Source organism: Octodon degus, unplaced genomic scaffold (genome assembly GCF_000260255.1).
Source record: "Octodon degus isolate 3935 unplaced genomic scaffold, OctDeg1.0 scaffold00030, whole genome shotgun sequence".
NCBI classification, from domain to species: domain Eukaryota; kingdom Metazoa; phylum Chordata; class Mammalia; order Rodentia; family Octodontidae; genus Octodon; species Octodon degus.
The window spans coordinates 20151291-20166549 of record NW_004524606.1 but is presented as its reverse complement, the minus strand read 5'-3'; the positions used below and the strand labels follow the sequence as shown (position 1 = coordinate 20166549).

General features: G+C 40.5%; 1 protein-coding gene across 1 annotated transcript in view; it reads right to left on the bottom strand.

Annotated features, from left to right (window-relative positions):
* Positions 1 to 11585, bottom strand: part of Arl8b (ADP ribosylation factor like GTPase 8B) — a 50644-nt gene extending 39059 nt beyond the window's left edge. Inside the window, exon 1 of the mRNA XM_004629536.2 lies at positions 11278 to 11585. Coding sequence (XP_004629593.1) covers positions 11278 to 11400 — 123 coding nt within the window. The 5' untranslated portion in view covers positions 11401 to 11585. The remainder of the gene's footprint in view (positions 1 to 11277) is intronic.
* Between the last annotated feature and the right edge of the window lie 3674 nt (positions 11586 to 15259).

Below are 15259 nucleotides of genomic sequence, written 5' to 3'. Positions count from 1 at the left end.
AAAAGTTAATAAGGTAATACCTAATTTTTTAGTTTGATGGTACTGGAGATTGAACTTCACACTGAGCTGCATCGCAGGACTTTGAGTTGTGATAAAGGGCCTTGCTAAATTGCTAAGTTACCAAGCGAGAAGTTGTAGTCCTCCTCCCTCAAGTTCCAAGAGTGCAGGAATCACAAGCTCCATCACTGCACCTGACTTTATTTTTTTTAATTTTTTGTCTTTCTGAAACAGGATTTCACTATGCAGTTCAGGCTGGCCTTGAACTTGCAGCAATCCTCCTGCCTCAGCCTCCAGGGACCTGGAATTACAGGCATGCACCTCATCTACCCTGACTTGACTTAATATTTTTAAGAAATGGGTAGGGACTAAAAGTAGAGTGCCTGCCTTGCATGTGTGAATCCCTGAGTATCACAGAAGAGAGAGGGGAGAAAAGAAAGCAGGGTAGAAAAGGAAGACAAAAAAGGAGGAGGAGTAGGGAAGAAAAAAAGCAGGGGTGGGGAGAGATACTGGTCTTTGGATAAAAGCAGAAGAGGACCAAGAGTTCAATGCTGAACATGACAGAATCTAAGGCCTATTAACTATCTATATGCATAAATGAAGTAGGCTGCACAAGATCACCTCAGATGGGCCAGTGAGATAGCTCAGCAGACTAAGCAAGCACAGGGACTGGGGTTCGATCCCTAGCACCACATGCTGCACTGGCCCACTGAGCCAGCCACTGAGGTTGGACATCATAGCACACGCCTGTAATCCCAACGCTGGAGTAGCTGAAAACAGGAGGATCACTACAAGTCCGAGTTGTGTAGTGAGACCCTGTACCAAATACATTAAAGAAAAAAAAATCACCTCAGATGTACACCAACATCCTGCACTGTTACCAAGAAAACATCTTTGTATATATAAAGGCAAAAAGGCAAAAGATATAAGGCTCAGTATTAACAATGATGATATCAGCATTGTATTTTTTTTTTCTGTATTTAGTACAGGGTGTACAGGGTCTCAGTACACAGATCAGATTCATAGTGATTCTGTTTTCAGCCTCCCAAGCACTGGGATTACAGGCACAGGCCACCAAGCCCAGTCTCAATCACTGTCTCAGTGTGCTGGGGGGTGGGGGAGAAGGCGCCCCCGGCAGGCACACAGGGGATCGAACCCCAGCCACTGCACTCTGTGTAAGCAGAGGCTTTAGTCTGCTGAGCTATCTGGCCGGCCCAGCATTGTATTTTTATTTGTAATCTGTACTATTTTTTGAACAGTGAGTAGAGGTTTTTAAATGTTTTATTGTTTAACTCCTCCATTGTACAAAGAAATATAAAAACAAGGAAGCCAAAAAGTAGTGAAACAACTGAACAGCTCAGTTATGGAGGAAAAAAAAAAAAAAAAAAAAAAAAAAAGCCTCCTTTTTGTATTTTTTCCTCTGGTAAGAATTACTTAGAAATTTGAAGTCTAAGCACTGGCATTAAAATGTTCTCCAAATAGAGTTTTCAAGAAAATTATGAAGAAAAAGAAAAGGAGGTCTACTTATTCGGAGGATTTTTTTTTTGGGGGGGGGCTGGCTCAGAATGCCTTCAGGGCATGTTTGGCTGGCTAGAGTTGTGGGGATCGAACCACAGCAACCTAAGCCTGACTGCTTTTGTTGAAGCAGCCCTTATTAGGAATTGAAGCAAAGTTTAAGCTATTTGTGGGCCAATCTATGGGCTATTTATGGGCCAATCTATGGGTTCAGAATTCACTTCTCTAGGAAAAAATGTGCTTCTCCAGTCCCACCCTACTGTTTTCTGGGGCTTGCAAATTAGTAGCTATCAATAGCGGGTTGCCCTGCTGTAATCTCAAATCCTGGTTTTAAAACTACAAAGCACAAACAGACACCAGTATTATTGTCTCATCAAAATTTTAAATCATTATCTGAGCATGATCTTTTAATTTATTTATTTATTTTTTGCAGAACCAGGGATTGAACTCAGGCCCTTGCGCTTGCCAGGGAAGCGCTTATTCCACTGAGCCATCTCCCAGGCCCCATGAGCATGATCTTTTAGAGCACCTAAATTCTACATGGAAGGCACTATTGGCAAGGACCACTGCTCTTTTCTTCCTTTTGGGGTCAGTATACCTTTCCATGTCCTACAAATAAGCTGCAAACCATCTCAATTTTCCTTCTGGCAAGAGACTGAAATTTCCTTTTTTTTTGGCAGAACCGGGGATTGAACTCAGGCCTTTGCGCTTGCCAGGGAAGCACTTATTCTACTGAGCCATTTCCCCGACACCTAAGAGACTGAAATTTAATGACCAGCATCTAATGAAGTCTTTATACTTTCACTTAATTCTCTGATCTATGCACAACAATTCTAATTCCAAGCACCACTCACTCTTGAAAAGCAAGATTTAAGAATGTCACTCTTCATACACAAACATCAAAACTGAGGGACACAGTTGTCAAATATCTGTCTGCAGTCCTGTTATTAGTCAAAGGTGGGACAAAGAAAAGCACAACTCAAAATTTCAAATCCATGTTCAGATTATTTCCACAACAAATATTGTAGTGTTATACCAAGTTATCAGATATAATGTCACCACCTACAGGAAGATGATTCTATGATTAGGTCCATGAAACATTAGGCACTGTCACCACGAGGGAGCCACAGTGAGGGTAGTGCTGGTGTGCAGGCTGCAGGGATGGACAGGATGAGCCCTCCCAAGATACTACAGCAAAATGCCCATGGAAAGGATTTCCCTAAAGGTTCTTCCTCTCAGAAAACCCATCATGCTGGAAAGTGTGACTGGGTCTCATATGGTAATTACAGCTGACTAAGAACCCAGAACAAGCCCTGTGAGGAAACCATACACATGTGTTTCTTGGTTCAATATAAAAATAATCCCAAAATGATGTACAAAATCAGGATGCTCTCTCTCTCTACACAGATTTAGACATATACTGGTATTTCTACCTAGGCAATAAAGGAAGAAAATGAAAAGAAAAACACTACTAACCCATTTGATTGTTCTATTTTTGTTTTTTGAGACAGCATCTTACTATGTTGTTCAGACTGGCCTTGAACTATGCATCCCAGGCTGGCCAGGATCTTGCAGTGATCCTCCTTCGTCGGCTCCCAAGTGCTAGGATTCCAGGTGCATGCCACCATGCTGGGCATTACTACCCTATCTAGTGGCCAAATCATTTTTCCCCCATCAGTCTATCTCTATTAATTAACTCCAACAAGATAAATTACAACATGTCCAAATTTTTCAAAAGATTAAATAAACCAAAAAGACTTACTTCCTAAGCAAAAGTTACTTATATTTAAAATGTAGTTAAGTGAGGGCTGGCCAACTAGCTCAGGGGTTTAAAGTGCCTGCAAGCAAGCTCAGTGGCCAAGGGTTTGATCCCCAGGCCTGCCATGCTGGCCCCGCCCCCGGGGTGCCCTGAGAGGGCAATTGAGACTGGGCATGGTGGCACATGCCTGTAATCCCAGCTCTTGGGAGACTGTAAACAGATCATTATGAGTCCGATCTAGTAGTGAGACCCTGAATACCCTGTAGACCCTTCCCTAAAATACAAAAAATAAATAAAATAGTCTACTTTATTTTCATTTAATACATAAGGAAACAGATACAGATTAATAATCTGCCAAATTTAACACAAAAGTAAGAAGTCTGAGTCAAGCATGGTAGCAAATGTCAGTAATTCCAGCACATGGGAGGGAGAGGCTGAGCTCAGCTATGTAGTAAGTTTAAGGCCAGCTGGAATGACAGTGAGACCCTGTGTCAAAAAAGAAAAAAAAAAAGTTCAGATATGAACCTATGTAGTCTGTCACTCTCAGTTCTTAATCTCTTTGTCATTCTAATTCATACAATCACTTAAACATATTTCAAATAAAAATCAACCATAAAGTATTCACACTCCAACAAAGTTTGGCTCAAAATACTACTTTGCTAGATGCTAAAGTACCTGTTAACAAGTAAGCTGGTATTAAAAGTGTTTTTAGTACTATATTATCAATCATTACTCAAGTTCTTTAAGACAAATGATTACCATTCTAATCCAAGTTAGAAAAGGCCTCTACTTCCAAGCAAAAATGGTACAACTTAAATTTCTGAAACCTGTAATTATTTTACCAATAATTAAATATAGCACAATAGAATGTAAGGTTTGTGATTCTGACTTTGAAGAAAGTCAGTAACTCAAATTACTCAATTAGTATTTTCAATTGTGGCTTTGCCATTTGTTAGAAAAGACTAAATACATCTTATTATCATTTCATTTTGAATACTATAGAAATAGCGTAATTTTTTTACTCAGATTTTTTCAGACATTACTTTAAAGGACATGAAACAATTCACAATTTTTGGGGGGGTATTCAACTGTGGCTGTTTTATTTCACATGTTGAAATTTTACAATTCTAACCAATACACATATAAAAGGTTCATATGCTATAGCCTCAAAAAGGGACGCAAACTTTCTTAAACCACAGCTCAGACTTTTCTGTGGGGAAGGGATGCAACCCACCATGAAAGTACCAAGTATTTAAAGAAAGTTGACATGGAAACAGAGTTCTGAAATATGTAATCTACCAATGATTTACAAATTAGTATCATGATAGATAAGCTGTATTTCTTTTTAAGTAGTCTGCCTACAAAGAATAAAGAAAATCAAATTATGTTTTCTGAAGTCTCACTCCTTCCAGTTGCTGAAATATAAACAGCAGCTTCTTAAAACATATCATTAGAGAAACAGAACAATATCTAACAGGATATGTTTAAAAATACTGCTAGTTTACCTCACCAATAAAACTAACCATTTTTATCCTACAAACACTGAAGACAAAATGCTTAGCTAAAGCCCAACTCTACATGAAATCCATCCAGAAGGTCTTCCAAGTGCACACGTTCTAGAGAGCAATTTGGCCATTTAATTAATGTGAATTATGTTCAAATGCCAACTCTGGAACTCATCTTCTGGAAACCATCAAAACTACTCAGATGTTTAGTAACGAGGGCATGAGCAAATATCTACATTATGAAAGCAATTAATGCTTTTAGGGCAAAGTGGTAGCACACACTTGTAATCCCAGCTAGTTGGGAGGCTATGGCAGGCTGATGGAAAATTCAAAGCCAGCTTGGACAATTTATTTGGACCTTTTCTCAGAACAACAACAAAATACTACACAAGGACATTGTGGTACTTGGCTATAATACCAAAATTTTAAGACAGTATCTTAAAACAAAAAATAGGGTCGGGGATTTAGCCCAGTAGTGCAGCACCTGTTTGTCAAGCATAAGGTGCTAAATTAGATTTCCAGTAAAAATAAAATAGTATAAAATAAATGAAAAAGGGCTTCAGCTATAGCTCAGTGGTAGAGCTCCCTTGAGTTCAATCCCCAATAATGGAAATAAATAAATAAATAAATATTTTTCTCTCATTACTGAGACAAAAACATTCAAAACCCAAAATTAAAGGGGAAAAGGTTTAGCTCACAGTTTGTTAGTTTTAGTCCATAATCCTCAGGCCTTGTGGAGGGGCAACAGTTACTGGCAGCAGAAAATACCAAAAGCAACAAGAGAGGAGGGGAGAGCAATCCTCTCCCAGGCCCTTAACTTTGTATGCAGCCTTCATCCTAGGCCAGAAGTAGCTAGCACTCACACCCTTTATCCCTGCATTAGAGTGGGAACCAATCACAAACCCTAGATTTAGCTGCCCAGGAAAAGCCTGTTCCCATGACCGCATGAGTCTTGGACAAGACACCCAGATTGAAACTGTAACAACCAAGAGAGCAGAACACATATAGAAGAAAAAAGAAAGGAAAATAAAAATAAACCCTCAAAGGATTACAATCTCCCAATGTGCAGTTTTATAATTCTAATCTCTCATGTATCTAAAGAAACAGAAAAAATTGAAAGTGCTACAGCCCTAAATTCTAATTCTTATTATGAGTCCCAGGTGCATAATGAGACCCTGTAACAAATACATAAAAAAATAAATTTTAATTCTGTCTCTGCTACATATTAGCCTTGTTGTCCCTGGAATTTCACTTAGCCTCTCTGAATTTCACTCAGCCTCTCTGAATATCTTAGCCATACAATGATGGCAAAATTAAACTGATTTTCTACAAAATCTTAAAAAACAAAAAAAAAGATAACGGATTCACAAGTACCTTCTTTTCCTAAATCTCAGGTGTAATAAACATTTCTGTTGTTAACCTTTCTGGTTAGAAACAATCCAGAAAGTGTAGACAAACTGTCATAACACTATCCACTTTAAAATTATATAACACGGTCAGCTTCTGGGGCAAATGCCTGTAACTCCAGCACTTGGGAGACTGAGGCAGGAGGATAATAAGCCCACACTTGTGGACACAAATAAAGAGTTCAAGGTTACCCTGGACTACATAGTGACAATTGTCTGAAAAAAAAGAAAAAAAAAAAAGCCAGCCAGCCATAATCTTTACCTGTAACATTTTCATAAATCATATTAAATCTTTCCTAGTAACTATACAGTATAATTTAAGCATTCCAGTGAAAGGTTACTCAACATACATTACACATACAGACCACATGACTTATTATGCAATAACTCCCAGAATATTTAACAAAGGATATTACTTAAAGAAATCAGAAGACTAGAATGTAGGGGTCTTATTGGTGGAAGGACCAGGAGGGATTGAACTTAAGGCCTTTGTACTGGGCTACATCCCCAGCCTTACATTTTTGTATTTGAGACAAGGTTTCATTGAGGTGCTAAATTACCCAGGCTGGGCTTAAATCCTCCTGCCTCAGTCTCTCCAAGGATTGGGATTACAGAAATGTGCACCTCACCTGGCTTTGGAGTGTTTGAAGAGGGATGTTTCTTTTCCCAACATTTAAATATTACATATATCAAACGACTCCTTATAAGATAATAGGTGAAATGAGATATCATTTCAGTAAATCTTTTTCTCTGTAACTAAATACCCTAATGTTGAAGTGCACCAAACCCTATAAGTACATAATCTGGCTTCACAAATCTTTTGAGCAAGATAAATGACATTTATTCAATCTCTCTCGACATGTTTGCAACAGGGCCAAAATCTGTGTACCTTGCTGCTGGACAGCTTCAACCACCCACAGTATAGGGTATCCATGACTGTCCTATCAGGCAGCTTTTTATTAATTTTATTAGTAACTAGACCAATAAAAGTGATGGGTGGGGGGCCAGGGAGGTGGCTTAGTAGAATAAGCACTTGCCTGGCAAGCACAAGGGCCTGAGTTCAACCCCTGGTTCTGCAAAAAAAAAAAAGTGATGAGTGGGGTGGGGAGATAACTCAGTGGTCTAAGCACCAGCCTGGCAAGCACAAGGGCCAGGGTTCAATCCCTTGTACCGCAAGCCATGCCAGCCTCAGAACCCGGGGCACACAGGTGTGGTGGCACACACCTGTTATTCCAGCACTGGGGAGGCTGAGACAGGAGGATAACTATGAGTTCGAGCTGCATAGCAAGACTCTGTACCAAATAAATAGATACATGGTATTTTCTTTAAAAAGTGCTGAGATCTGTTTTACCTACCACTTACGGTGTAAGCAATGTGATCAGACAGCCACGCACAAACTGCCAGTGGTTCAAGCCAGCAGGCACTATTAAGGTAACTGTACTGACATTTAAATTTGATACATCTGTATTTAACTATCCAATCACATTTTATTTACTTACAAAACATTAACTTTTTACAAAAATAACTGACTTTTTTGTATCTGGGAACTTACTTGGTGAATCTGAATGACCAATTTACAAAGTCACACAAAATGTTCGACACATGCTTTTTTTTTGGTGGAACTGGGGATTGAATTCAGGCCCTTGCGCTTGCCAGGGAAGCGCTTATTCCACTGAGCCATCTCCCCAGCCCCCTACACATGCATTTTTGTAGGGTGTGTGTGTGTGTGTAATTGAATTCAGGACCTTGCACTTGCCAGCCCACACATACATTTTTTATTTTTGTTGACATGTCAAACATTTCTTACAAAATATAAAGAATTGTGCATTTGGTTTTTAAGAAACATTACTGTCAATTTTACTACTTTAGATGCACTGTTTTCTAAAACTCTAATTTTAATCTTTTGATCACTATCCTTTTCTTAACCTTCAATATATTCTGTAAGACTCACTGATTACAGTCTGATGTTTAATTTTTTTTTCTTTTTTGAGACAGAGTCTTGCTATGTAGTCTAGGCTGGTCTCAAATGATAATCCTTTCACCTCAGCCTCCAAGTGCTGGGACTACAAGTGTGCACCACCATGCCCAGCTGAAGTTTAAATAAAGGGCTGAAATTTATCAAATTATCACCTTCAGTATTTTAAAAGGCACCAAGTACAGACCAGTTTTTTATTTAAATTACTATTTTAATTGATAAATCCTAATTATATATATTCATGGGATATAAAGTGATATTCTGATTCACATATATAACATAGATGATTAAATTAAAAAATCCCCACCTTCTTTGCAGTGACAGCTTTATTTCTCTTAACAAAACCTACCACCAGGTTGTGGTGGTCAATGCCTGAAACCTCTTGACTCTGGGAGGGGAAGGCTGGAAGGGCAACTTAGTGAGATACTATCTCAAAATGAAAAAGAGAAAAAGGCTGTGGATATTGCTCAGCATAAAGGTTATGGATTCAACTCTTGGCATACCAAAAGAAAACAACAACAAAAAGCCAGGTGTGGTGATGCAGGCCTATAATCCCAGCAGTCGGGAGGCCGAGGCAGGAGGATCCATAGGCGTTCCAAACCAGCCTGGGCTATAAGTGAGTTCAGCGTCAGCCTGAAGTACACAGCAAAATCCTGGCTTAAAAAAAAAAAAAAAAAGAAAGAAAGGAGGGCCTGCCAAATAGTTCAGTGGATTAAAGCACCCGCAAGCAGGAACAGACAGTGCCAGTCCCACCTCCCCAGGGTGTGCTGAGACAACTGGCAGGCGCCTGTAATCCCAGCTCCTAGGAGGCTGTAAACAGGCATATCACTATGAGTCTGATAGTAGTGAGACCCTGAACACCCTGTAGACCTTTCCCTAAAAAAATACCAAAAAAAAAAAAGGAGACAAAAAGAAGGAAAAAAAGAAAACCTACCCATACTATTATAATTCAAAAGGATAGCCTAATACTAATAGTGGAGCCAGAGGGTTACTGTGAATTGAACAGCTTTGCAGAAGTTTTCACAAGGCTATTGAATAATCTAGTGCAAAACTTGGGGAACATGTCAATATACAAACCATAAAGCCACCACAGTGGTCTACGTTAGGATAGGTCCTAGAAGTACCTTTTCACTACTTCTGCCTTTCTGCATTAAATGGTTAGAGCCACTATAAATAAATTATCTCTAATCTACCCCTCTGGGCAGGCATGGTGTTAGGCACTTAACATCTTTCAGCTACTTAATCCTCAGAACAACACTGTAAGAAACACTATCATCTGCATTTAACATATGAGAAAGCGAGGACTCAAAGGGGACACAAGGCTGCTCAGCTGCTGATGCAGATTTCAATTCCAGAGTAGCTTGACATCAAAGTACACACTTACATTAAGATATACTATGTATAACAATAAAAACCATATAACCATAAAAATCAAATTTCTCAAAGATTTATTCAACGTTGTTAGGTTCTCTGTGCATAACTACTGCTCTGAAACAAATAGTTGATTGTAGAACACATTTCTCTATACTGTAAATCAATTCAAACTTCATAAAGGGATAGGATTTACAAAATAACTAATTCTTACCTCAAAGCAGTATCAGAAAATTTATTCTACTCAAGCTAAGTAAAAACTCATTTTTTCCATATAGTATAAAGGTACATTTTTTTGGTTTGGTTTTTGTTTGAGACGGTGCTATGTAGTCTGGCTTATCCTTGAACTCACTATATATCCCTGGCTAGCCTCAAACTCTTAGCAATCTCCTTGCCTCAACTTCCTGAGTGCTGAGGTTAGAGGCACACGCAACCAACCACACCCTGCCTCCATATCATATAAAAGCTCTAATATGAGTACATTCCCTAATGTTTGTTTTTCTTTATTAAGTGGCACTCTTAGTGATTCCAAGAAAAAAAAAAGATATTACAAAAGGAGAACATAAGTAAGCATTTTTCTTAATACTGTACTTATATGAAACAGTCTTCAAAAGCTTTGGATTTCTAATCTCTTTTTCTCCAGGTCTTACTCACCCTGTTGCTCTATTACAGCAAAGACTAAGAGTCACAAGTCATCTATTTTCTCCAACAAGGCATCCGTGTTTGAATCATTCATGAAACCAAACCAGTCAGACAGCCTGTTAAATAAGGATTTCAACAGCCATCTAAAAGGTGTAAGAAGCGCTGCCACCTCTCTTTGGAACAGTCCCAAAGTTCATCCCTGGCAAGCAGAAACTATCTTCAAAGACTCAGAGCGACTTTTGGCGTCTAGGTCAGGACTGAAGACAACTCTTTCTCTCTTATTTTCCTCCAACCAAAGAGAGAAAACTGAATAACCATCCTGTACTCAACCGAGGCTCAATAAACACTACATTTCATAAATTCTCCTACAATCTTCCTCCCAGACACCCATTCCCTGAGCTTGGGGTAAGATTTTCTCCCAGTCTCTTTCCTCCTCTTCGAGTGAAAAACGCCTAACTACTCTTTTTGCAAAATAAAACTTAATGCTTACTGCAGATCCACCTTAACAACTCGTTTAAAACAATGAGCTCTGGAAGACCAAAGGCTTCTCCTCGACTTAATAACTACTATGGGCTAGTAGCGTGAACTAGGCGGAACTGTTTGTTCCTCCCTCCTCCCTGGCTTCTAAACACAGCAATCAGTTTGGCCTCTGCCTCCAGCAAGAGTGAAAATGATTAAATCGGAAGGGTCCAGCGGCCCACAGCGCTCAGGAAGGCGCCCACACCGGGCTCCCGCTTTCACAATGGGGCTCTTCGTCTCAAGTGGCCACTTGCAAGAGGCTCTTCATTCTATTGCTTTCTCAAAAAGGACGGACTCGCCAAAATCCCACAGACCTGGAAGGAAGTAAAACACAACACCCCACCCCCACTCTAAAAATGTGACAAGCTCCTCTTAACCCTTCCCGGGCACCCGCCGAGAAAGGCACAGCACACTCAAGGCTAAATGGAGTCAGCCGCCGCCCTCGCCGCCAGCTCGCGGGCAGCTCCCAGCCCGGCCGCGGGGTGACAGGCGCGGCCCGCGGCGCCCAGGCAGGGCCTAGGTCCGCCGGGAGGGAGGCGCCCGGCCGCTCGCCGGCTGCGGGGCGAGGCGGGAGCGGGCGGCGCTCACCGCGATGACATTGACGAAGGTGGTCTTGCCCGAGTACTGCAGCCCCACGAGCGTGAGCTCCATCTCCTCCTTCCAGAAGAGCGAGCGGAACCAGTCCAGCAAGCGGGAGATGAGCGCCAGCATGGTGACGGCCTGCAGACGGGACACGGGGGAGGACGGGCAAACAGCGCAGGCGAAGACCTGCGCACCACCGAGCTCGGCCTGGACCCCTTAACGGCTCTTTGGAGCCCCGGAGCGCCACGGGCACACACGGGCGGGCGGCGGCAGCCGGAGCCAGGAAGCCGAGCGAGTCATATGACTCGCCCTAACCCCCACGCCTGTCCTCGTCGCCGCGGCTAGCGGTGACGGCAAGAGCGGCTCGACCCGCCTATCCAATAGAATCCGCCGCCTGCAGCGCCGCCTGGTGGTGAAGGATCGCAGCGGGCTCTGCCAGCCTTCTGCAGGGGCCTCCTATACTACTCATTCATTGTGGATTCATTACTTGTTCATTTGTTCATTCATTCACTTATTAACTTATGCAATTTTTCTATAATTTTTAATTAACACTGTACTCTAGGAAGACTTTAGGATAGTGAGGGTCAGCATAGAATATAGTCTCTGTCCTGTTTTATTTTTTTCTGTATTTTAGGGAAGGGTCTACAGGGTGTTCAGGGTCTCACTACTAGATCGGACTCGTAGTAATTCTCCTGTATACAGCCTCCCAAGAGCTGGGATTACAGGCGCGTGCTACTGCGCCCAGTCTCATTTACCATCTCAGTACCCACGGGGATGGAGCCGGCACCGCAGGCCCAGGGATGGAAACCCCGGCCCCTGCGCCTGCGTGCAGGCACTTTAATCCTCTGAGCTATTTGGCCTTCCCTTATGTCCTATATTTAAGAGAATAACAAAAGAAAAGAAGCAGAAAGTGTGTGAGTCCTCCCAGACCAATAGTGTATGACTTTCCATCTTTTGCACCTTACCCAGGCTACCCAGATTAGGTTGCGTAGTGCACACATCCTTAACGCTAGCATCACATCCTTGGTTCTAGCATCACAAACTTTTTTTTTTTAAATTTGTGTGTGTGTGTGTGTGTGTGTGTGTGTGTGTCCAGCTCAGCCCACCAGGGGGCGGGGCGGGCTGGCATGTGGTGCTGGGGGATTGAACCGCGGTCCCTGTGCTTTGCTAAGCTTGTTCCAAATAGGCGCTTTAGACCACTGTGCCATCTCACCAGCGCCCCATCACAAACTCTTGATCCAGCCACCTCCAGAAAGTCTCACCTATGACTGCATGAGGCTTCGGGGAACATCTAAATACAAGCCATAACATTCCTGTTTCCTATTACTTCAGAATGTGACCTCTTTGGGGATAGGGAGGTATTTCAATGCTAGAATATTTAGCTGTCGTGCATGCCACCCTAGGATCCACTCCAGCACTGCCACTCCTGGAAAAAAAAATGTTTTGGAAATTGGGTCATTACAGATATTACTAGTTGAGATCCTATTGGGATGGGATGCACATTTGATGTTCTTTGGCTGGTGTCTTTTCTTTCTTTCTTTCTTTCTTTCTTTCTTTCTTTCTTTCTTTGTGTGTGTGTGTGTGTGTGTGTGTGTGTGTGTGTGTGTGTGTGTCTTTTCAAAAAGAGGACAGGCACAGTTACCAAAATGCAAAAAGTTATGTGACAAACAAGGCCAAGATGGAAGTGTAGCAGCTGTGAGAAAGGTGACAAGGACTGATGCCAAGCACCAGAAACTGAAAGAGAGGAGAAAAAAATTCTCTCCTACAGTCTTCAGATAAAGCCTGATCCTGTGAGAATTTGACTCCAGACATCTGGTCTCTAGAACGCTTTCCATGTTCAGTGGTAACTTGGGTCACAAATGCTTTTGTCTGCAAACAATTTCACTCACAAACTGAAGTGTTTGGCAAAATTTTGTTTTTATTTGCAAACTCTGCACTGGGTGACAAACACGACCATGGCCATCTTTTCTGCAACATGGCTATCCTTTCCAAAATCATGGAACAAATTAAGTTTGTGAAGTGAAGTACCATTGTATTTATTGGGTACTTACAGTCTGTCTTTTCAGAAGTGTTTGTTCATTTTACTTACCAATTTTTTATTAGGTCTTTTATTTTGATGGTCTAACTTGTTTGGATTTCTTTATATATTCTAGATATTTGTTCACGGCCCTAGGAATAATAACTAGCAATTTTTTTCCTTTCTGTACATTGTATCTTCACACTGTTGGTGGTTTTCCTTTCTGTGCAGTACCATTTTAATTTGATCTGATTCCCTTTCTTGATTTTCGGTGTTATCTTTTGTGAAATTGGGATTCTGCTCAGAAAGTCCTTGCCTATACTTGTTTGTTTCAAAGTTGTAGTTATTTTGGGTCAGGAGATAGCTCAGTGGTATAAGCGCCTGGCTGGCAAGTGTAAGGTCCTAAATTCTATCTCCAGTACCACAAAAAAGTTGTAGTTATTTTATCTTCAAGCAGATTAAGTGTTTCTCTTTTGACAGTTAGATCTTTGGTTTATTTTTCTTTTACTAGTTCATGTCTCTTCTGGTTTCATGAATATTAGTATTTTTTTCTCTACTTCTGTAAAGAATGTTGTTATTTTTGCATTGGGCTTGCAATAAATCTACCAGTTTTGGAATTATGGACATTTTGACCATATTGCATCTGCCTGTGTCAGAACAGGTGATATATTTCTATTATCTGATCCTCTTAGATCTTCTCTTCCAGAGTACTTTAGTTTCTATTATGAAGATATTTCATTTTTGGTTAGGTTAATTCCTAGGTATCTAATTTTTCTTGATGCAATTGTAAAAGGTAGCATTTCCCTAATTACTTTGTCAGTGAGTTTACTATTGGTATATAGAAATTACTTATTTTTGTTTGTTGACTTTATATGCTGCTATGATACTAAAGTTTATTATTAATTCTAGAAGTTTTTGATGGATTTTTTGAGTATTCTATGTAGAGAATCATGTCATCTTCAAATAATGACAATTTGACTTCTTCCTTTCCTTTCCATAATCATTTTCTTTCTCTTGCCTGATTGTCCTGTAATGTTTTGAGAACTATATGAATGCTAATGATGTTACCAGACATCCTTATCATGTTCCTGATTTAGAGCAGAAGCTTTCAGCCCCCATAATATAATGTCAGCCACTATTTTGTTGTAAATGGATTTAATCATATTGAGATGCAGTCCTTCTATACCTTTGTCTTCAGGGATTTTATATGAATGGATACTGGATTTTGTCAAAGGCTTTCTCAAGGTCAATTGGGATGATCATGTGATAATTCCTTGCTTTTGTTTATGTGATATATTACATTTCTTGGTTTGTTTATGATGAATCATTGTTGCTTGCACGCTAGAGATAATTCCTACTTTGGTCACAATATGTGACTTTTTTATCATTTGATGCATCTTGCTTGTCAGTTTTTGTTAGATTTTTTTGTATCAATGTCCATTAAAGTAAATGATGTATAGTTCTCTTGTTTGGTTGGGTCCTTTCTGGTTTTGGAATCAGAATAATTCTGGCTTTCAGTAATGATTTTGGGAGAACTCTCCTTTCAATTTCATTGGACAGTTTGAGAAATATAGTGTTAGATCTTCCTGAAGTTCCTAAGAATATTGGAGTTAATCCATCAGAACCAGGTCTTTTCTTCATTGGTTTGTTGGTTGGTTAGTTTGTTGGTTGACTGTTTCCATTTGCTTGCTTTTTGTTTTTGTTCTTCGTTAATCTCATTGTCTGATATTGGATATTAAGAAGTTTTATGTTGGGCCAGCCAAATAGCTCAGCAGATTAAAACACCTGCAAGCAGCAGACTAAAGCTCTTGGGAGGCTGTAATCAGGTGGATCATTACAAATCTCATCTAGTAATGAGGCCTTGAACATCCTGCAGACCCTTCCCTAAAAATACAGAAGAAAAAAGAAGAAGGAGAAGGAGAAGGAGGGGAAGAGAAGGAGGAGGAGGAGGAGGAGGAGGAGGAGGAGGAG